The sequence below is a fragment of the Scaptodrosophila lebanonensis genome, unplaced genomic scaffold (genome assembly GCF_003285725.1).
Source record: "Scaptodrosophila lebanonensis strain 11010-0011.00,11010-0021.00 unplaced genomic scaffold, SlebRS2 tig00000092-arrow-pilon, whole genome shotgun sequence".
Classification (NCBI taxonomy): domain Eukaryota; kingdom Metazoa; phylum Arthropoda; class Insecta; order Diptera; family Drosophilidae; genus Scaptodrosophila; species Scaptodrosophila lebanonensis.
In genome coordinates, this window is record NW_022060566.1 from 4552580 (window position 1) to 4575807 (window position 23228).

General features: G+C 37.0%; 3 protein-coding genes across 3 annotated transcripts; 1 reads left to right on the forward strand and 2 right to left on the reverse strand.

Annotated features, from left to right (window-relative positions):
- Positions 1-1934: 1934 nt before the first annotated feature.
- On the reverse strand, positions 1935-4227 carry LOC115627398. Its single transcript, XM_030523053.1, has 2 exons — positions 4063-4227; positions 1935-2762 (listed from the first exon to the last, which is right to left on the reverse strand). Exons 1-2 carry the CDS (start codon positions 4225-4227, stop codon positions 1935-1937), a joined length of 993 nt encoding a protein of 330 aa, XP_030378913.1.
- Positions 4228-10119: 5892 nt separating this feature from the next.
- Positions 10120-12797, forward strand: LOC115627399. The gene is made up of 4 exons (XM_030523054.1): positions 10120-10278; positions 10819-11270; positions 12420-12592; positions 12715-12797. Exons 1-4 carry the CDS (start codon positions 10120-10122, stop codon positions 12795-12797), a joined length of 867 nt encoding a protein of 288 aa, XP_030378914.1.
- Positions 12798-16787: 3990 nt separating this feature from the next.
- Positions 16788-18433, reverse strand: LOC115627218 (facilitated trehalose transporter Tret1-2 homolog). The gene has a single exon (XM_030522840.1). It carries the CDS (start codon positions 18336-18338, stop codon positions 16992-16994), a length of 1347 nt encoding a protein of 448 aa, XP_030378700.1. The 5' UTR covers positions 18339-18433; the 3' UTR covers positions 16788-16991.
- Between the last annotated feature and the right edge of the window lie 4795 nt (positions 18434-23228).

Here is a 23228-nt window from a genome sequence, read left to right on the forward strand (position 1 = left end):
GTCACTCAGCATACAAAAATGAAGTTGCTAAAAAGTTGGGGCCCCAATGGAGCAATGGCTTTTGCCACAATGTTCGGCCCGAACTTGTTGCAAACTTTTCATAAGCGGCTCCCACAGCCCCCATCTCTCTTACACCGTCCGGCAGTTCGTAGAGCAATGGAGGCAATAGAGCAAAGCGTTTGTTCCGAACATTTTATGGCAGAAAGGATTTCGAAAAAATATAAACAAACAAAACATTCGATCAATTCATGCATAAGTATTCAATATGAAGGGGGAGAAACGTTGGCGATTTACGAAGAAGTTAATAGAGCTGGGCTGGGCTGTGGTGTAAAAAAAAGATAGCGTTGGTTTCGATTTTGCACAAAATATTTAGATCTCGAAGCAAGAACTTTCAAAATAGGGCAATGAGCGGATTGCTGTTGCAAATAATTTCCATAAAACGTCTGTCGTTAATAAAAATTTGCACAATATGTTTCTCCACATATTCTCAAATGAGAATAGATATAAATTAATATCGAATGCTAAATTCATAGTGCTAGAAATAAAAGTTCCTCAACTTTAAGTAATCTTTTTATAATTGCAAGTTTGTTTAAATTCTCTCTCTCGCTCTCCCTCCCAATACTCTCTTAAGCCCCTTTTCTTTATAATTAGAGTGTCTATATTGAATATTAGGTTTTGTATTTGAAAAATTTTCAGCAATCTGGCTCTTCGAAATACTTTATCGCCAAGTGGAACTTTCTTATTTTTCAGTATCAGAGTATTCGTAACTCTAAGTAATCTTTTTATAATTGCAAGTTTGTTTAAATTCTCTCTCTCTCCCTCCCAATACTCTATTAAGCCCCTTTTCTTTATAATTAGAGTGTCTATATTGAATATTAGGTTTTGTATTTGAAAAATTTTCAGCAAATTTTCGAAGAGCCGAAATACTTTATCGCCAAGTGGAACTTTCTTTTTTTTCAGTAAGTAATCTATTTATAATTGCAAGTTTGTTTAAATTCTCTCTCTCTCTCTCCCCCAATACTCTCTTAAGCCCCTTTTCTTTATAATTAGAGTGTCTATATTGAATATTAGGTTTTGTATTTGAAAAATTTTCAGCAATCTGGCTCTTCGAAATACTTTATCGCCAAGTGGAACTTTCTTATTTTTCAGTATCAGAGTATTCGTAACTCTAAGTAATCTTTTTATAATTGCAAGTTTGTTTAAATTCTCTCTCTCTCCCTCCCAATACTCTATTAAGCCCCTTTTCTTTATAATTAGAGTGTCTATATTGAATATTAGGTTTTGTATTTGAAAAAGTTTCAGCAATCTGGCTTTTCGAAATACTTTATCGCCAAGTGGAACTTTCTTTTTTTTCAGTAAGTAATCTATTTATAATTGCAAGTTTGTTTAAATTCTCCTCTCTTAAGTCTCTTCAGTTTTTTCGTAGAGTTCCTAAATTAAATATTAGGTTTCCGTATTTGAAAAAGTTTCAGCAATCTGGTTCTTGTTTTAACTTTTTTAAATACTTTCTAGGCAAGTCGAACTTTTTTTTACTCAGTGTGTTTACAATTTCGCCAAATCCAAGCGTAAATCTTTAATGGAATCATCTTCATTTTTTCTCTCTCGCTCTTGTTGATTAATTGTCAAATTATTTCAATCAAAAGACTATGCGTGTAATTCTATTCTAATTAGTAATAGCTGTAGTTAGTGTCTTTATCGCCTCTGGACTCAATAATTGCCAAAGCATTTTAATTTGTTCTGCGATCCTGCAGTATTTCCAGCTATTTGGAAAGATTCTTTTATTATTCCACTCTACACAAATGTTCTAAGAGTTGCTTTCGATAAAACATAAGCTGGCATTTGTATTTTTTTTAAATGTTGATGACCATTAACTGTAGGAAAAGTTATCCTAAATGAATGACAAAAAAAAAAAAGATGAATGAATAAATAATGCTCTAAAGCAATCCATTGAGCTCATCGTCGAAATCGGATTTGGGCGGCGCATTGCTAACATCTGCCTTGACCGTATAGTCGAAATCGTTGATGGTATAGAAAATGGTGAAGTAGCGCCCATCGGCCAATCGCAGTGTGTAGTAGCCCTGGTTCACATTGACATCCTGTTGTCCCTGTTGTCCTTGTTGGCCGCTTGCACGCTCCTTGCCGCTATGCTGATAGATAATCAGTCCATTGCTGAGGACCAGACGCAGTTCTCGGGATCCGTCGGCATTTCGTCGCACATTCTGTTTCGTGATGTGCAGTTGTTGTTGTTGTTGTTGGCGCGTTGAACCCAGGGCCTTGGGTGGTTGTTGCAGCGACAATCCTTGCAGTGGTTGCAGCGACAACAATGGTTCACAGCGGCACGTCAGCCTCTGTGTGATGGGACAGGAGGCGGCTGGGTTGCTGTTCCCGTTGCTCCCGAGCACAGGCGGCAGAATGGGCTGCCCCCCATTGCCCCCCAAGTTTCCCAGGTTGCCAAGGATACCCAGGTTGCCCAAATTGAGGCCGCCAAGCGAGCCCAAGCCCCCCAAACCAGCCAGAGGACCCAGGCCGTTCAGGAGATTGGGCAGACCACCCTGCAGACCCGGCAGGTTGCCGACCAGTGTTCCAATGATGGGCAATGGTTGTTGTTGCTGCTGGCTGCCAAATCCAAAGTTGGGCAAGAAGCTCGGCTGTTGGCCACCAACCTGGGCATTCGCATTCGACGCCACCGGCGTTACGACCGAAATTGGTTGCACGCCCGGATTAACGCCATCAAAGAATATGGGGTAGCCATTGCTGCTTCGCTGTCGAAATAGACAAATTTTAAATTAAATTACTTTTTAGAGCTCAACTTATGGGGGCCCCAGCTATGCTAATTCGTCAACAGCTTTATATACAAGTTTCCCCTTTCTTGTCAACTTTTCTGGCTGTATTTTAGGCAAAGGTGTAAAAGAAAACGTTTGGAGTGAGAAGCAATATCTAGATATTTGATTAAATTAAAGGCTCAGGATCATTTGGATTTATTATAGTAAGCGCTCATTAAAAACCCCTAAGTCTTATTTGAACGATTTTCACAAATCTAACCTTCATTTAATTGACAATTTTTTGGGCTTTTCCTAAGATTACTTATTTAAATGTGAGCTAGAAGAATTGACTTCGTTTTTAACCGCAACGTACGGTAATTGATTTAGTTGATGAAGAAGAGGCAAGACAAATAAACACTTTGTTGATAGCCTCGCTTGTCAGGTGGATGTTTTGTGTTCTTATTTAAATATATAAATATATTGCAGATGTATCAACTGAAGATTAAGAAAGGAAATCGAAACGGTTGACCTTAATTTAGTTGTAAAGAGGGATCTGAGTGGTTGAGATTTGGTTGAGCTTCGCACAAATATATTCCTGTTGGAGATGAATGCGATGATGATTTAAGAAACAAATAAATTAAGCTTTGTTTGCGGTTTTAAGTAACGGATGATCTGAGTGGTTGAAAATTGCTAAGTCATCGCCAATATATTATTTTGTTGCAGATGAATGAGATGACTGAGAAGATGATTTAAGAAACCTTACATTTTAACCATTTAACACTTATTTGTGTTTCTTCGTTTCAATTCAAATTGTTGCTGAATAGGCAAAAACTACAACTTTCTTACTACCCTAATAAGATAATAAAATAAAGGTTTCCGCTCTGTAACAAAAATTGCATATCCTATTCGTAAAGAGTATTCTTTTTTAACTATTTTATTTCGACTGTTTGATTACATATTTTATTTTTCTGCACGAATGCAAAGTTCAAATTTCATTTACAAAGACATGTTAAAGACATGGCAGATAAGCCATGGACTAGCAAAGGATGATATGTATGTATATATAAACGATGATGCAAGAAAGAATGATGCAAAGGAATAACCTCTCATGAAAAAGAAAAAAGAGTATGTATTTGCAACACATGGCAAAAGCAAATAGGGAAGAAAACGATTTGTAGGGACCTTTGAAATATGTATATATCTTCTGACTGGCGAAAAATAATCAGATGTATATATTTGTTATATAACTTGCATCAGTTATATATTAAGATATGGTGGCTATTGTTTATATCTTGCTTACCAGTTGTCTCTTGTCGCGTTTGTCCATGTTGCTGACATCGTCCTTTGCCTTGACTGTAGTCCTGGCTGTTGTCGTGGTGGTCAGTGTGGCCATTGTTGGCATTGGTGGCTTCTCCGACGCCGCCACTGCACTGAGCAGCATTACCAAACCCAAAAAACCGTTCATGTTATTTGCTGCTCCTGTTAGTGTTACTGCCACTGTTTACTGCTGCTGTTGTTGGTTGTTACTGGTCCACCTGTTCAACTCATCCAGCTCTTTATATGATCGCCTCTGTTCGCATTGTGGCGTATATTTCGGGTACACGTGGGCGGCATTTTATGAAGCCTTTAAGCTTTTATTGCCACAAATTTGTTTAATTAAATAATGCTGGCTGAGCACCGTTACGTTTTAAGCTTTTATTGATTCTTGGTTCTTGATTTTTTTATTTTGCCTTTTGGCTTCGGGAAACCTGTTGTGGCATTCATTGGCCAAGTGGGTCAATTGGCGGAATTACATAATATTTAAGGTATTAATGTAAAATGCAATGTAAGCACAAATGCCGCGAAACAACGAAACAGTTAAACAAGTGTGGAAAAGTATAAAATTATATATAGTTTCGTTAGAACAAATATGCAATTGCTATTATATGGACTGTCAAACGTTTGTATGTAATTGACTTTGCACCCAGCCTCGCGTTATACCCGACTTACGATATTTATTTATTTAATTATAGTTAACAAAGAACTGCTAACTTTACAAGAAAACTAACAATGTAAATATAACAATAATAATAAGAAGAAGAAATTAAAAAAAACCTTATAAATATACAAAAGAATTCAGTATATTAAATAGTATAACTTACAAATAAAATTCAAACAAGTGCAACAAGTAGTAGAGTGAGATAGGATTAGAGATTATCAGAATCAAGTATATTAATGATGAAATAGTCTTAATGGAGTGTTCGAAGGCTATGTTGTGTGAAAAAAGATTGTAATTAGAGCTCAACATACGAAAGGGTTCATGTGAAGCTAAGCTAGATCTACAAATAGGCAATCGAAGGTTACGAAATTCACGAGTAAATCTTAAGGGTCTCGTATAAAGGGTATTGGACTGAACTTCTTTTATCTCTGGTGCTATTTGTGTTGAAGTGACTTGTAGGTCTTGTCCGACTTTTCACATTTTTCGGACGCTATTCGTTTAGCATTTTTAACCGTAGGTTTGTCCGAAAAGCTTTTTACCATAACCCGCCTCACTCTTTAGAGGATTAGCCGGTGGACTGCCGAAACAGCCATTGCACGGGATATCCTTCGGAGCATCATCAGCTTTCTGACACACTCATGCGGCGATCATCGAGCTAAATCAGGCTATACTATATCTTTGTGTTGCTGCATATAAGGACCACATTTAACGAATTTTTTCAACAAATTTTACACAATTTAATAATAATTCAATTAAAAGATTTTGTTGCACTTTGTCAAAAATCTAACATTGCCAATAATTTAGTATTTTGGCAATACAATAATAGAAAATTATTCACCATGCGCTAATCGTAATAATTGGATTGCCTGTAAAGTAGTCTAGAAATATATTAAATTGAATATAAGCTTTTAGATATTAAATGACACAGTGGACTAAACTGGTAAATATTTTGGATATTTTAAACCCTTTTTTCGTCTAAAGATGCCATCAAGTCAAGACTGTTCTTGTCTCGACATGTCAGCTCGGAATCAAACCACAACCGCAACTGTTTAATGAGCTGTACCTGTAATGTTCGAGGCTGTATCAGTACCGGTAAAATGCACTTAATATCTTTGTATTTTTGCAGGCGAAATGCTGAAATAATTTAAATCTGATATGCAATGCAAAGAGCCGAACTGATATAGATAGTCTGCATATATGTAAGTACTTATATATCTGCTGAGCTGGTTATCGAATATTTGCAACTCTACTCTGCACATCTCATACCCATCGCCAGCACTGGAGGGTAGAATGCTATTTATTTGTAGTCCCTTCACTCAATTTGTATTAATTTACTCGCATTTCAAGCAATAAAATTCATCAACTGCTATTGAATTGGAATTACAAATTATTGGTTTTAATGGCTCGATTCTTTGGCTCAAGTGCCAATAACTTTAGTCAATGAAATAAAATGAATTGCACTTGTGGAGGCATTGGAACGCATAAAATTCAAGTGAATTGTAAAATAATTGAAATGCCTTTAAGTTGGGGAGCAGCTGGAACCAACGATTACATTTCAGTCTATACTTAAAGCCACAATATGAAAGCAACACTGCAGTTCCAGAGCTGTACTCGTAACATTTCCAGTGGTCATCATTACCTTTCAACTAATTACCTCAATGGTATTTTTTGATAATTTTTTTTGACAGTTTTTTCTTTTTTAAAAAAAATATAAATAACAGATTATTTCCACCAGATCAGATTGCTTTTTTGGTGAATTATGTAGGAAATACCCAACATTTTCTTTTTTTTTTTTACAATTTGTAAAGTTATTGAAGATTTTGAAAGTTCTGGTTATATCTAACTGTAAATATTTGCTTGTTCCATTGAGGTTGATCAATTTTGTTCTCAGTGATCAAAGATTCCGATTTCCTATCGACTGATTAGTGCGTCCTTAATACTAGTTATTGCATTAGAAATGAAATGTTACCCAAACCATAACATTTGTTTCCCCTTGCCTATAACAATAAAACCATTTGTAAGATCTTCTATCTTATATCCACAAGCCTGGTTTATAGTCTGTGCATTTCTCCCTTCTTATGATTAAATTAGAGAGCTTTATGTGCAGTGTTCAGAACCCCAAAAGCTCTGTTAGCAATTAAAGCTCAACTCGCAAAAACTACTGTCTTATAAAACCTAAATACTTTATGACTTGACATTGAAGGAGTTGACGTTGCCTTTAGCTAAGGTCTTAAATGATGCTGGATAACTTAATCCTATGTAGTGTTTGGGTGTTTTGGCGCTATACTAAAATATTCGATTAGAAATTTAGCTTGATTTTAATAAAACTCTATTAGTTCCAATTTGCAGATCTAGTTTTTTGTTGAAACTGAGAAACCAACTCAATTTTTTTTTATAATTTCTGCCATATAAAATGCCGTTAAATCTTAACAGTAGTCTAAAAATATAGCTGTTATTATAAAAAAAATTAATTGCCTATCTGACCGCATCATTCGTAATTGAGCGGAAAATGCATTCAAGCGAATATTCCATAACTGAGTTGTTCTTATTGCAGCATTTAAATGAGCTGTAAAGTAAACAACTAGTATGTACTGTACTATTTGCGCCAACTGCTGGGAAATATTCGCAGGAAAATTCTTCATGTACATGCCATACACACTCACATACACACACTCACACACACGGACGCAGACACGCCCGCATAACAATCAAAACCTCAATCTACAGCGACAGATTTGCGAGGATGGCAACTCTGGTGACCAATTTGTTGAGGCTCAGATTACATTACACTTCTTTGTTGATGTTGATGTTGCTGTTGTTGGTAATTTTGTTGTTGTTGTTGTTGTCGCTGCTGCTGTTTAAAGTTCTATTGGCGATTAGCAGGGAAAGCGGCCGCTGGGCAGTAACAGTGCCCGTTGAATGGGGCGGCGGCGCGGTGGGAAAGCTGTAAAGCTGATGGAAGTTTTGTTCCTTGTTTGACAGTTGTGTCGTCGTCGTTGTTGTTATACTTGCTATTGTTATTATTGTTGTTGTTCTGGTGCTATTTCTATTGCCTGGCATTGTTGCTGTTGTTCTTGTTGCTGGCGTTGACTCATAAATCAAACAAGTTTTGACAAATTGCACATTAAAGACGCATGCTGTGTGTGTGTTGTTTGTTTGTGCCGTTCGCATGAAAATTAAAATAATAATACAAATATAACTTTGCATATTTTGCGGCTGCTTCCTTCTGAAAACAATCAACAGGCCGCTGGACCCAATTATCCAATTCAAATGGCCAGGAAGGGTATTTGTTTTACTGTCAGTTCGAGCTGGGGTGGGAGCTAATCGAGTGTTCTCAAAACCAAATCATTGTTACAAAATCGAACAAAAAGTACGGCCAAGAAGTTGTTGTTGTTAAATGTAGACCCATAGTAGTCCCCGAAGCATCCGAAATAATGTTCCGCCTGTGCTCCAGTAACAAGAAACCCAGGGGGCAGGCAGTGTACAGCACATACATATTTCGTTGTGATATGAAGCTCTGGGAGCCCCGCTTTTTGGCTGCAGTAACTTTAAAAACGTTGTCATGCATTTTAAGGGGGGCATTCTCAATTCTTTAATGTGAGCACAAAAATCTGCTTTATAATTCAGCGCTTAAGAACATAAAATATTTTTTATGACACATGACAACAGAAAGAACAACACGAACAACATGCAAGATGCGCAAAAGAAATGCAATAACAAAAGGCAAAGCCAGCGTCAAAGCTGGCGCCAACTTTAACGTTGACGTTGACGTCGGCAGCGAGGTCGTGAGCAAAGCGACGCCGCTGCGTCATCTGCAGAATCCCTGCATCCAAGCGAAGCCAAACAGGCGCATCGTTAATGGCCCCAAATGCTGTTCGCCGCTTTGCACCGAAAATGCAACGGATTTTTTTATTGTTTTTTTTTTTTTTTTTTTTTTTAATGGGGGAGGGAGCATGGGTTATGGTTGAATTTTACAACGCGAAAATCTTATTATAAATGATGTCGCCCAAATGACCAAAAGAATGAGCAGCGAACGCCAACCCATCTCTGAAGATGACAATGCACGGCAATGCGAAAAGCAGCGATGCATGTCCAGAGGGGGGAGGGAGGTGTGGAGCGGAATTATATGCGTACCGCGAGCCCTAAAGCCAAGCCCGCCGAATAAACGAGCTGAGCATAGAGTGGCCAGAGGAGGTATTCCGAAAGACCGTTTCTTCAGCACTTCGAATAAAAGACGAGAGCAGGCAGCAGTAATGAAATGACCCTAAAGACGTCATGCCAGGCTTTTCATTTGTCAAAACAGGGTGACCAGGCTATTTGCAGAAATTCTGTACAACTCTATCCGGACACTCAAAAACCAGATTGTGCTCGAATTACAACAACTAAGTGACAAGCCCGAAGCGAAATCGAATAATAATCGTTTAGTACTCTGATTCATTTATTGTTTTTATTATTTATTTGTAATATTTTATTGTTCCTGTAAATTAAATTTGGCCAAAAACTGATGTATTTCTCTTTAATTAAAAAATTTAGCTTTCCATTCATTATCTCTTGTAATCTTCACATCCTACTTATCCAGCATATGTTCTTAAATCGACATTGATATTATTTTAACCGTTAGTTTTTGCGTAGAGGCTTGAAGATTCACAGAAAACCAAAAAAAAATTGGAAATTGGAAATTTTAAACTTAAAAATCCACGAATGCAATGAAAAAAACAAGCTTAGAAAATGAGCAAAATAAACAAACGAAATAAATAAATAATTGGTATTACTCGAAGTTCTATGCGACACTTATTTGGCTTCTCCAACAGATCGAGAAAATAAATGTGGTTGTGTAAATGACACATAATAATAAATGTATGGAAGGCTGGCCATATAATAATCCAGTTCTCATCCGTTAAACGCCGCTTCATATGCATAATAAAATGCGTATTACCGTTATATTTGTTGTTGTTGTTGTTTTTTGCGTTGCATTTTCTGTTTGTGTGCATTGTGAGCAGACTTAACGGTAAAATAAAAGAGTAAAAAACAACAAGAAGAAAGAAAAAGAAATGCCGTCCGTCCAATTATTTACCATTGGCAGTAACTGGCAAAGTGGTGTTGATTAAATTGCTGCCGACGTTGACGTTGACGTCGACTTCGACGTCACCGATGACTGCGATAATGATAATGAAGAGAAGGTGCTGATGCTGACGTTGACGTCGATGCTGAGTGCATTCTTTGGCTTTTCGGGTATAAATACAAGGCATGCCAGTTGGGCAACAAGAACAACAAAAGCAGCGCTTGGCGCACGCACAGTTGATAGCGAAACAAACAGAGAAGGAGACATCGAGAAAGAGAGAGGGAGTAGAGTGCCCGTGTGAGAGAGTGCAGTTGAAAATGTCATCAATGTGGCAACACTATGCGTTGGCACTAATTGTGCTAAAGGCCATGCTACTTGCTGCTATGGCAGCACCAACAACAACAACAACAGCAGCAACGGCAACATGGATGACACCTACGTTGACCACGAAAAGCAAAGATGGCGACGCTGATACCGCAAGCATTTCAGCCAGCAACAACAACAACAGCAATGGCGATGACACGACCGCAATGCCAGCAACAGAAACAGGAACAACGACATGGGAGCAATCTGAAGCGGATGAAGCACCAGAAGTAACTGACGCAGGAGCAGGAGCAGCAGCAGCAGCAGCAGCTGTAACTGTAGCAGCAAGGACACTCAAGGAGCAGCAACACGTTGACTGCAAATTGACTTTCAATCTGGCTCGCAATGCAGCGACGGGTCAAGCGCAGTTGGCCGAGCTGACAATGGGCTCGTTAGAGCAGCTATTGGCATTGCATGACAATGGACGCGACCGACGCTGCCAGATCCAACTGCAGTGGGAGGGCAGTAGCAGCAGCAGCAACAACAACAACAACAACAACAACAACAACAACAACAACAATAACAACAACAATCACTATTTGGTTGCAACTACTAATAAGCCAGTGTTAGTGGCAAGACCAGCAGCAGCAGCAGTAGCAACTGTGCCATCAAAATCACAAAAGCACAGCGCACACAAACAACAACAACTGCAGCAACAACAATGGGTCAACAGCCAGCCAGTCTATGAATTACAATTGGTTGTTTGGCCCGATGACATTGAGGATGGTGATGATGTTGGCAATAGTGTTGCGACCACTGTCGAGGCAACAGCAACAACAACTACAACAACTACACGGAAGCCTTTTTCAACAACAAATGCATCTCCTCTGTTGCCATTGTATGAGGATCAATTGGTCGTATTTCCGCAAATGGATTTTGAAGAGGAAAATCTTGATTATTTCTTTGATGACTTGCCAGTCTCTGTGGCCCAGCCAGCCCCAGCCCCAGCAACAGGAACAACAACAACATCAACAACAACAACCACAGTCAAGCCGTTGTCCACAAGACCAACAATTCCAGCTGTTGCTGTCGCTCCTTCAGAGTCCTTGGTTTATGTGCTGGAGGATTACCACGTTGTGCATCCAAATGGCACTGCTGAGTATAAGTAAGTGCGAATAAAAATGTGTATGTGTATGCGTGTAACTGTGTATGTAGGTGTGTGTGTATGTGTGTTTGTATAAACATTGAACGACAAAAGTATTTTCACAAACCAAAGTACTTTCCCTGAAAAATAGTAAGTTGCTCTTAGTTACTTGTATAGGGACACTACATTATAGCACCGATATTTAAATGGATTTTTGTCTTTTTAATTTTGCGGCTCAGGTAGCAGCAGTTTGTTCCTTCAAGAATTTGCTCAAGCATTCAACAGACATTTGTTAAAAAGGGACAAAATGTTATAATTTAGATGGAAATTCTGAAATATCTAACAAAATTAGAGCTTTTATTCAGAAATGAGGTTTTAGTTCAGCACGAATCTTATATATACTTGTAGTACTAATACTATATTGTATACCTTTAGAACCTTCTCAAAAAAGGGACAAAATGTTTCAGCTTCAATATTTAAACCTCGTCTTCTGGCATATTTAACCACAATGTAGCTTTTAAACATAAACGGGGCAGGAATTTTGTTTTGAAATTATTTTTAGCTTTTTCAATGATTTTTGCAAAACTTTAAATTGTAAAAGTTATGGAATTGTAGTAAAAACATTAAATTCCTCAACTGGCAGTAGTATTCACTATCAAGAATCTTCTCGAAGGCTTTAGATCATGTTTCTTTAAAAGGTAGCTATACAATAGGTATAACTCTTTAGTTATTTCTTCCATACTGCGAAACCGAAATTAAGTAGAGCTTTCACTAAAGAAAGAAGCCTTAGAATGTGCTTTCTCTCTATATGTTTACTTCAATTATACGAGGATTTATTTCAATAGGTCTAAGGCACTACTGCTGTTTAACTTAACAAACAGCAGACCTACTTAGCCAACGAAGTACTAGAAATAAATTCCACTTCATCCCTTATTCTCAAAATCTGCCAACTTGTTTTTTAAAATTGGAAGATTTGCTTGACAAGCAGATGTGAGATGGCTAGGGAATTACACTGATTGTTCAACTTTAAGCTAAAATATTTAGAAAGCTTTTGTAAGTATTTGAGCAATACGAATAGTTTGCCAAAAAACTAATTATAGATATCCATCATTTGACTTAAGCCTGATAGTGTACGAGTATTCGAATTTGAACTCACAATTTTAATTTTAGGTTGGCGCTGAGCAACGGTTTGGTGAACTATAAGAAAATGTACAACAAGCTGGTGGGCGATCAGGTAATCAATGTGCAGGAGGGCTACGATTCTGTGCCAATACCGGGTCGCGAACACGAATACCAAACGCAATACTACATAGCCGACGAGAACGGCTTCAACGTCTACAAAAGTGAGTTGAAATAATACGCAAAATACTCGTATACATACATATATCAAAATTGTGCCTCAATGTATAACCATCATACCCACAACTCTCTCCATCGCATTCGTCGTCCATCGTTTGCTTTACAGTTGAACACAACTATCGGGTGCCCGTGTTGCCAAACTATTTGCATTACAAAGCCAAAAATGTTGCCGCAGAAGCGACCATGTGATGCGAAATCGTCTGAGCTGTTGATGTTGATGTCGTCGACGCCTTGGATGCCGCATCGGATTCGGATATGGATTCGGATTCCCCAAATGCTACCAAATAAAATGTAACGCCCGCAAAATGATTTGCAATTTTTGTTGTTGTTTGTCTTTCAATTGTTGTTTGGCTTCGTGGCTTGTCTTCTTGGCAGTCAACAAAAAAATAAGAGAAAAGAAAGGAGAAAAAAAGAAAGGAAGGAAGCGAGCAAGTGGCTCTATATTTTGATCCCTCTGCCATGCTTCTATCCCCCCAGGTCCCCCAGCCTCTGTGTCAATCGCAGTAACGTTGATTGCGTTGCCATTGCTGCGATGTTGCTGTTGTCCTTGCTGTTGTTGTTGTTGTTATTTTTGTTCTTGGTGTCGCATTTGGCACAAAAGTCAATGCTGATGATGCCATTTAGATTCATATCAAAGTTTTTCACTTTCGGCCAATCTTTTTGGCATTTTTACATATTTATTTATTTACTTTATTTTTGTGCTGCTGCTGCTGCTTCTTCTTCTTCTTCTGTGGCTACTCTGTTGTTTCCTACACTTTTAGTTTTGTCTGCATGTGTGTGTGTGTTTTTTTTTTTTTTTAGTTATTGTTGACGCTGCAAACTTTTGTTGCTTGTCAGCATGTGGTCTTCGTCTTTCTGCTTACAATATTTTTGGGCCACTAGCAATAATTCTTTTCTCCCTCGCCTTAAATTCAGGCTCGTTTTATTAAAGGCAGTTTAGTTTTAAGCACACACACATACAAATGCATATAAATATATGCACATATTGTATATGGAAATATACTATAAATGTATATAGTATGTTATTATTATTTTTAGACCAGCCGCAAGTTTTGCCAACAATTCATGTTTGCCTTCGGCTGCACAGCAAGCATATCAGATTATTTTAAATTTCCATGTATTCTATATATACTTGTACATACATATGTATATATGTACATATGTCCCAACATATGCAGTATTTACTGCTTGTTAGTCGGCCATTATACAATTTTCTTGCTTGGCTTAAAAATAGCAAAAATATCATAAAAGTGTTTGAAACAAAAGCAAATGAATACTCTACTTTGCCTCAATTCCGGGCTTTTTATTGTAAACATATCTAGCTTAAATAAACAATGAATTTGGATTGAAATGCAAGTCTTTCCCTGTTGTCTACAATTTGTCAATTTCTTTTCAGTTTCACAAGATTTTGAGGAATTAACAATTATTAAAAAGTTTCGATAAAATGCTAGCAAATGCTTTATTTATGCTGGAATTGTGCGTTATATTTGCAATATTTTGTAAACAAAACAAAAAATTGACTTCTAAAAGTATGATATTCTCATGTGTAATTGTGTTTGATCGAAATGGAAACGACCTATCTTTACTTTTTAAAAACAAAATATGGAAATGAAAAAAGCTTGGGTGTAACATAATGCCTTCTAAGCACCTATAAATTGTTGTGTGATGCAAAAAGTCGTCTAGTAATCGAAGTTGAAAAACATGGAAATTAAATAAAATTAGACACATCTCTGTTAAAATTTTAAAATTAGAAAATGCCTGCCAAACAGTAATAGAGTGCTGTACAAAAAAAGCCAATTGAAGAGAATTTATTTAAATGAACAGTCTTTTACATAGAATTAACCACATTGTGTGACAAGAAGCCACAGGGGAACGGATAGTTATACGAACGGATTCTTACCTTTTGAGTATTACAGGGTAAACAAATTGTATACTAAATAAAATACTTGTTGTAACTGGCAACATTGCGTATACGTATTAAAGATGCTATGACTCGCTGAATCATGGTGTCATTTGAAATGTAAAGATATATAGATAGATATATTCTTCAATCTTTATGCCAGACTATCAGTGGCTAGATCTCATAATTAAGGATAGTGCAGAAAAACCAAGCTTTGGTCTTTAAATTATTATTAATTGGCACAACAATTGCAATTGCAATATAATCCTACAAAGATTTCCTTATATTGAAATGGTTATATTATTCAAATCTGGCTCAAAACTGTTTCGAAATGTTTCAAACCCGATTCCTTATTTACATTTATTTGTGCTCAAAAATATTTCCCTTTAAAAAGGTTTCAAATTATTTGAGTTTAGATCTAAAATTATTTGATTAATGCAGCAAACCATTCACTCATTTTTCCAATCTCTTGATTAAAGTAAACACAAGCTTACAGAATGCTTAAACAACTTAAATTTCACTTCAATCGGTCTTTCTGTACCTTTCGGAGTGTATTATATTATATTTATGATATTAATCTGCACAATCTGTTGATGTTAATCTGTTTACGTGACCATAGAGTCTAGTTTTTGCACTTTATTTTGATCGTTTTTTTTATTGTAATAACAATTGTTGGCATTCTTGCTAGTATCTTTGTTTGATGGCCAAAGAGCTAGCTGCACGCTGGGCATAAAATCAACATTTGTGTGCAAAAGATCGAATTTCGTGAATAGTAAGTAGTTGGAACATCCAATATCCGATACTTATTCTCCATTGGCAAACACAAACAAACAACTTGAGATTCGGGCACGCATCTTAAATAATTTCATTAAAAAACAAAATGGTTGCCGATTCGGTTGTGGATTGTTGTTGTGGTTGTTGTTTGTCGGCTGGCTGTTTTGTGGCTTCTGCCAGTGTGCCATGAAAATCAGTTGTTGCCGTCGAAACGCATAAAATACAATATTACGGCAATGAATAATATAATTGAATAATACAAGTAAGGCGCAACAAACAACAACAACAACAACAACAGCAGCAGCAGTGCAAGAGAAACAGCAAAAGGCGCCAGGATAAAAGAAAATAAAATATGTGAGCTATACACACGCACACGCACACACCCAGTTGCCTGAAAGGATTATTATATTTAAATTATTCAAACTGCGGCACGGTTCCTTCGAAATGAGCAGCAGAACAAAACAAAACAAAAAAAGCAGCAACAAAAAAGGACAAACAACAAACAGACACAATTCGCTCGCATGTTGTTGCCGTTCTTGTTCTCGTTGTTGTTGTTGTTGTTGGATGTGTGTTCCGGACGCTGGTGTTAATAAAAAAGTACAACCGATGTCGTTGTTGCTGTTTTGTTTTTGTTTATGCGATTTAATATCGGTCCTAAGTGCGGATTAGGTCCTTTGGCACAAACACAAAAAGTTTTAGGCGCATTACGCTCAAGTTGTTGTTGACGCTGTTGTTGTTGCTGTTGTTGTTGCTGTTGTTGTTGCTGTTGTTGTTGCTGTTGTTGTTGTAGGAGTTGTACTCAGTTGGATGTGGGGAAACAGGAATTGTAAGCTTTATTCTGTGCAAAGCACAATTAGTAATAATTACAAATAAATAATTAATTAGCACATCAGTGAGACTCGCAAAAGGGCACTTGAGAATATTTTTAAAATTAAAAAACAAAAAAACAACACAGAAATGTATTTATGAATCAACAAATTGAATTGCTCATTAGAATGTTGAAAGTATTTTTAAAATGTTTTGGCATTTCAAATGGAAATTAAACCTGTTTTTTTTTTTTTTTTAATGCTGTTTTATTTGGACCAATTGAGGCTTCCAATAGAAAAATGATTAAGAAGACCTGACGCTTCCGGCAACAGGGTGGAAATTAACCTGAATATATACGTAGGCGTTTGTTTTGAAATCCTGAGGATTCTAATAGAAAAATGATTGAGAAGTTAAGTTAAGTTCCTCTAACCTGACGCTTCCGCCAACAGTTTCAGCCTTGGGATGCAATATACAGTGGAATACTGGACCATCACAAGGAATTAAGAAATGCCATTAGCAGCAATACAGGCCTAGCTACCGGTAGCTAACCAATTAAGTATTTATAGGTAGCTAGATAGCGATCCACTTCAGACAAGCCAAGGCAAATACTTATGTGCTGGAAGGATGTACAAGTACCTAAGGATGTAGCCAAATGCTGATAGCTTGCTTAGAGACTATAGACTGTTAGCTAGAGAGAATTGTGAACTTTTTATATGTTGCATTTATTGCTAATGATTATTTCAATGGTGAAACATTTAATTTGTTTGTCGGGACAATTGAACTGCCAAAAACTAAACACACAGATTTAAAATTTTCCTTTTCGTTGGTTCGATGGTTGTCGTTGAAGATGAATTGTCCGGTAAGTTGGTTGAGAGTCGTAGCTAAGATGGTTTGATGGCAATTTATGCGGCCTCCTTTTTGGACTTGCCAAGCTCAGCCTGGATTTCGTCCAAGGTTTTGCCTTTGGTTTCCGGTACGAAGATGAAAATGAAGATTACAGCCGCCACAGAGATGACGGTGAAAATCCAAAATGTTGGCCCAGTACCCAAATGCTCTACCAGAATGGGGAACAGTTTGGTCACACAGAAGGCGAACAACCAATTGCTTGTGCCGGCAATCGAACCAGCTATCGGCTTGATATCCTCGGCGAATACCTCTGCCATCAGTAGCCAAGGCACCGGCCCAAATCCAACGGAGAAACCAACTATGAAGATACAAATAGATATAACAGGTAAAATGCCGACATTCGATGTCAGCAGAAATTGAAAGTAGCAGCCCATTATACAAGTGGTAATGGCCATCAGTATTGCGGATACTAATAACAGGATCTTCCGGCCGACCTTCTCAATAATTAGCACAGCCAGAATGGTGGCAAACACCATCACCACACCAATCACAATTGTGCATGTCGAACCGGACATTCCAGTGCCGGCCGATACAAATATGCCGGTCGAGTAGAAGATGATCGCATTGATGCCCGTCAACTGTTGGAACAACATCAGCATCATCGATACGAAGAGGCCCTTCAGTGTTGCCTTCCGGCAGAGGGACTCGCCGATGTTAACCTTCTCCTTATTGCCGGATGCGACCATCGCCCCCAACTCGGCACTGGTATCCGCATCGCCGCCACGCAACCATTTCAGTGCCTTCTCCGCCTTTTCCGTTTTGCCCTTCTGTGCCAAATACACTGGCGACTCTGGCATGCATACGAAGAATACAAAGAACAGTAACGGTAGAACACCGCAAGCTATGTTGAACACAAATGTGGTGCAAATGGCACCAGCCACATAGCCGTAGAGCACACCATGCACAATCAATAGTTGAAAGAAGCAGCCCATCATACCGCGGATCTCCACCTGGGCGATCTCGGTCGTGTACATGGGTGCCGTAATGCAGAATGCGCCACCACATGCACCCACAATGAAACGTCCCGCAAAAAGCATAATCACCTTCTGGGCGAATATGATCAGAGCCCAGCCAACTAGGTAAGGCAACACTAGACACAACATCGTTATTTTGCGTCCAATCGCCTTGATTAGGATCCCACTAGGCACACACATACAGGCGGCGCCCAGCGTCATCAGTGAACTGACCCAACCCCATTCATCGGAAGTTGGTGTGAACTTCTTGTACGCCTGGCCCGAAAGAACGGCGAATTCGACCGGACCCGACCATCCAATCGAGGCGCCCAGACAGAAGGCTCCGAAAGCTGCCGCAAGGCCGGCTAAATATTGCTTGATAACTCCCATTATTAGGCGTTAGGTTTTACTGGACCGGGCTTTGTGTTTTGAAAAAAAAAAAAAAAATTGATTTTTTACTAAATTTCGAGATATTGAATTGTGTGTGTAACGCTTCGAATGAAATTCGGAACTCGACTGAACAGCACACAAAACTAAAACAAGAAAATGACAAACTCAGATGATTACTATTTCATAGCTAGCTGGGAATTGTAGAATTTCCGAAATTGTTTTGTCACTTCACCAACGGCTGGTACTAGCAGTTCGATTTGTAAGCGGAAGTACATTTTATTTGATTGACTAATTTGGGAATAAATTGAAATCAAGCTTTTCTTTTTCGTTTTTTTTTTTTCTGTTTGACTCTGACAGTGTTTTTTGTTGATTTCAAAGGGTATGTTTTTATGTTTTTTGCGTCTGTTTTCAATGCCATGGATATGAAATGCAATTTCACGCGCATTGTGGTCCCAATTTTTCACCTCATCTAGTCAATGCGAACATAAAGAGTAATGCATGCAAAAAATTTAACCGCAAATAACTGTGGAAATATTTAAATTTTTAACGAAAATCCACTAAGAGCTTTACCAGCTGGCTGCCTGCCACAGAGAGGAGAGAAAAACGAGAATGCTGCGAAATCCGTAGAGCGACAGGCATTTTTTTCGCCGTTCCTGTTATTTTTTTTTTGTTTTATTGTAAAATGAACATAAAGCTATTTGTTAATTCAATGCATTTATTTGCTGTGCCCAACCAGGCAACCAACCAACCACACCGAACCAATTTCAGCACACGGCTCGGTGCGGTAAATGGTGAATGCCATCCAGAGTTTTCTATTTCTTTTTTTTTTTTTTGACACGGCGTTTTTGTGCACTCTCAAAAATCGAGTGTATTGATTTGACTCTGTGCTATATAGTGCTGTACTTGCTTTCAGATGTGATGTTCAAAGTGTGGAAAACTAGAAAATTTAATTTAATTCTTATTTAATTTGCATTACATTTTGCTTTACAGTTTTATCCATTTTTTATTTACTTTCAAGTTTTATGTATTTTTTTTGTCAATTTTTTTTAAATTCTTGCTCAAATTATTATTAAATTTTTATTTAATTAATTTGTTGTTATTTGTCAACCCAATTAAATTTAAATTCCTATTAAAATGTTAATATTTTCAATATTTTTTTTACAATTTTACTTAATGTTGTTTGTTAAGTTTTATTAAATTTGTATTATATTTTTATTTAAATTTATTTTAATTCCAAATAATTTTTTTTTAATTTTTGAAATTTTTATCAAATATGTATTAATTAAATTTTTTTTTTTTGAAATTTTAGGTACATTTGAATGTAAAATTTTTGCGTTGGTAAAATTTGTATTTAATTTTGTTTCAATTTGAATTTATGATTGAATTTTTTTGTATTGTAAATTGAGTGTAATTGAAATCGAAATGACTTGCAGAAACAAACACAATTATATTGCTTATTTCTTTACTAAGTAAATAATCATAATGATGCAAAAACAAGTAAAAAAGCTAAAGTCCCGACTTTGAAATACTCTGTACATATGTTTACAATAATTATAGAAAATAAAAAAATTAAGAAAATTAAAAAAAAAAATTTTGTATCTATTTTACCTTTCTCGGTATTCGAACTCACGTAAATGGTGTATAATTGCACATTTACATAGCAATTACGTCTGTGTGAGTGTATGTGTGCCTATGCGCATCTATTCGTGTCTGTGAAAACATGTTAGCAGTCAACTTAACAGCAACATCAACAACAGCCGCGGACAGTGCTTGAGCAGCGCTGCAGCAGCATATATATTTATGGCTATAACTTCTTGTTAAATCGGTCTATCATAGTGAAACTTGGCATACGGACACATAATAACCAACTGGGGGTATTTGCAAAATTTTAGTTCGAAATTCCAAGAATTACGGGAGTTAGAGAATCGCAATTTGCATGGGAGAGGGGGGAGGGAGGGAAATTCCAAAATATACATTTTCTGTCCAAGGCATCTTGGACTAAAATTTGGTGTTCCTAGGTCTAATAGTCTCCGAGATATAGGCGATTATACGAATGGAAAATCGGGAAAACCCCCATAGGGGGGAAGTGGGGGGGGGGGATCAAAAAAATAAAACAAACTCGTATAGAATACACACATAAGGCATCTTCGTGCCAAATTTGGTGTTTCTATCTCCTATAGTCTCTGAGATCCAGGTGTTCATACGGACGGACAGACGGACAGACAGACAGACAGGGCTAGATCGACTCGTCTCGTCATGCTGATAAAGAATATATATACTTTGTGGGGTCTGCCACGCCTCCTTCTGCCTGTTACATTTTTCAGCTCGCGCAAACCTAATATACTTCTGTCCATTTCATGTACAGAGTATAAATATATATAGTAATATATGGAAATCGAAATAGGCTGTCAAATAACGAAGAATTGATGTGACAAGAAGTTAGAATAACCAATCAATTTTAATCAATTCTGATTTTTTCGTTCTCATATTAAAAATAAATAAATAAATTTGAAGAAACTGTTCCAGTCTTCAGTAGACTTTAACACTAAATAGAATTAGCTGCCAAAAATATGCTACGAGTATTATAACAAGTTTGAATTAGTTTGAACAAAATAGACATTAGCACAATTATGTTTACTTCTTTTCTCAAATACGGGTGTATAATAAGAATCAATGTATTAAGAATTGAAAAACAAAAAATTCGCTTGATTTTCCCACAACAGAGCAGCAGAGTATACATAAGAGTATGAGGGTTTTTTGGAGAGAACTATCAGCAGTTGGTTGGGTTGCAGAGGGTATGGGACCTTCCATAAAGTTTGCTTTTATTATTATTTTTTTTATTTGTTTTTTCTTGCATTACTATATTTTGTGAAACATATTTTTTGTTTTTGGTGTTTGCTGTTTGCGGCGCACACAGCGGCACCGAAATGTTTCGATGCGAGTTCAAGTGCGATAGCGGATGTGTGTGTCGTGCATGTGTGTGTGGGTGTGTGTGTGTGCATGTGTGTGTGTGTGCATGTGTGTGTGTGTGTGTGTTCAGCACACATTGATAAACACATTACAAGATATTTTGCATATTTTATGTGCAATCGCCATGGCCCTGGCACTGGACTGTTCATGCATACAGCTAACACACACAAACATACAAACACACACACACCACACACACCCACACAGCAACAGCTACAAGTGTGTGTGTGTGTGTGTGTGTGTGTGAGTGCGCATGTTTGACGTCATGTAAAAATCTGCTTTTATGATTAATTGCCGCTCAGCATGGAACGTGAAACGTGAAATGCAAAACGCCGCCGGCACATTTTAATTTTCAACCAATTTAATTTTCACACAACATTTTTAAATAAACCCCAGAAAAGTTAATCCACCCACTACATACATACTATACATTGCATTTCTTTACATCGCTCAACTGAACGATGAGGAGCAGATGGGGAGGAGGGGAGGCAGTGGGGGAGTGGGTTTGCTTGCGTCACCGAATGGCGAATGCCGAATGCCGAATGTAATGGCAGGATGGCGTCAATTGCAGCAAATTTGAGGCCGTTTGTGAATTGTTTTCAATGCTCAAAAGCCTGCAAACAAATTTTATGTTGCACTTTTCGTTTTTGTTGTTTCACTTTTATGTAATAACGTGTTATTTACTGCCAAAGGCCCCTTTGGCAACTAATTACAATGCTCAAACGTTGCAAATGCAAGCGTCAATTGTTTTAAAGGAAGTTTTGTTAAAAGCGCTTTTTGGCTCTTTCTGGCTCTTTGTGACCTGCTGGCATAGTCCTTTTTTCCAGTCTATGCAACTGATTTTGATCTCAAATTAAATGGAGTTTTTCACAGACGATACGAACTTTTAAATAGAATAGAAGTGAGGAGTTTCGATCACAAACGCTCCAATACAAAGGACCTACGAAAACATCAATTGAAATTAAATCAAAAATTAAAATTTTATGTTTCAAGAGAATGTTTGGTTAAGTTAGAAATTCAATGCCGATAAGTCGTAGCTTTATAAATTTTAAAATTGCAAAAAAAGTGACAATATTTGGAGTGCAATAAAAAGGGTTTAGGGTGTGCCATTTGTTTTTTTCTTTATATTCAATTTAATAGTACAAAATAACATACCAGTTGCCATTCTTTGCAGGTTATTATTATTTTTTGAATTCAACTCCGCCCACTTAGCAAGTCCTGTAATTATTTAAATCCTGCTTTGCAATTACATTCTTTTTTTTTTTTGTAGTTGTGGTTTTTTGCTGATTTATTTGCTTTAATATGCAACCTTTTTTTTGGAGACTGACCAATGGGAATTCAATACTTTTTTTCAACGAGTTAAAAGCATATTTTTAAGGTTAAATATTTACAAATGAAATAAAGTGCGGCTGCAGCTTTTTCGTCGATTTTTCGTCATGTGTGGACTTAACTTTATGTATGAACCAATGTTACTTATTATAGATGTAATACTTGTGCAATTTAAACACTTGAACAATTTTGCTAATGAAGTATTTTTGAAGATTAATGCTATCATGAATTTGAATAATAGCCCCATTATTACAATAAAGAAAAATCCATAAATCAATTAAATATTTTATTTATTTATTTATTTGTTAGTTTGGAAATATTTCTTTTTCAAAATAGAATATATAGAATAGATTGATTTATCTCCGGACAGCTAGGGCTTCACAATTGCTTTGATCACGTTTCAGAAGTATTATTATCCTAACTCCATACATATAGTACATATGTATTATGAAAGCGAAGAATGAGGAACTTAAGCGGGATTTATTTCGCTAAAAACGAATACGAAGAAGATGGAATCTGCTATACGTTTCGGTTGTTGAACTCAACTAAGTACCAGATAGGAGAACTTCAACTTAAAACTTGAACGTTTTA

Coding starts and splice junctions, on each gene's coding strand:
- LOC115627399 (XM_030523054.1), top strand. CDS start 10,120: ATGTCATCAATGTGGCAACACTATGCGTTGGCACTAATTGTGCTAAAG. Junction 10,279..10,818: donor AAGATGGCGACGCTGATACC/GCAAGCATTTCA, acceptor CAACAACTGCAG/CAACAACAATGGGTCAACAG. Junction 12,593..12,714: donor CGGCTTCAACGTCTACAAAA/GTGAGTTGAAAT, acceptor TTTGCTTTACAG/TTGAACACAACTATCGGGTG.
- LOC115627398 (XM_030523053.1), bottom strand. CDS start 4,227: ATGAACGGTTTTTTGGGTTTGGTAATGCTGCTCAGTGCAGTGGCGGCG. Junction 2,763..4,062: donor AACGCGACAAGAGACAACTG/GTAAGCAAGATA, acceptor CTATTTCGACAG/CGAAGCAGCAATGGCTACCC.
- LOC115627218 (XM_030522840.1), bottom strand. CDS start 18,338: ATGGGAGTTATCAAGCAATATTTAGCCGGCCTTGCGGCAGCTTTCGGA.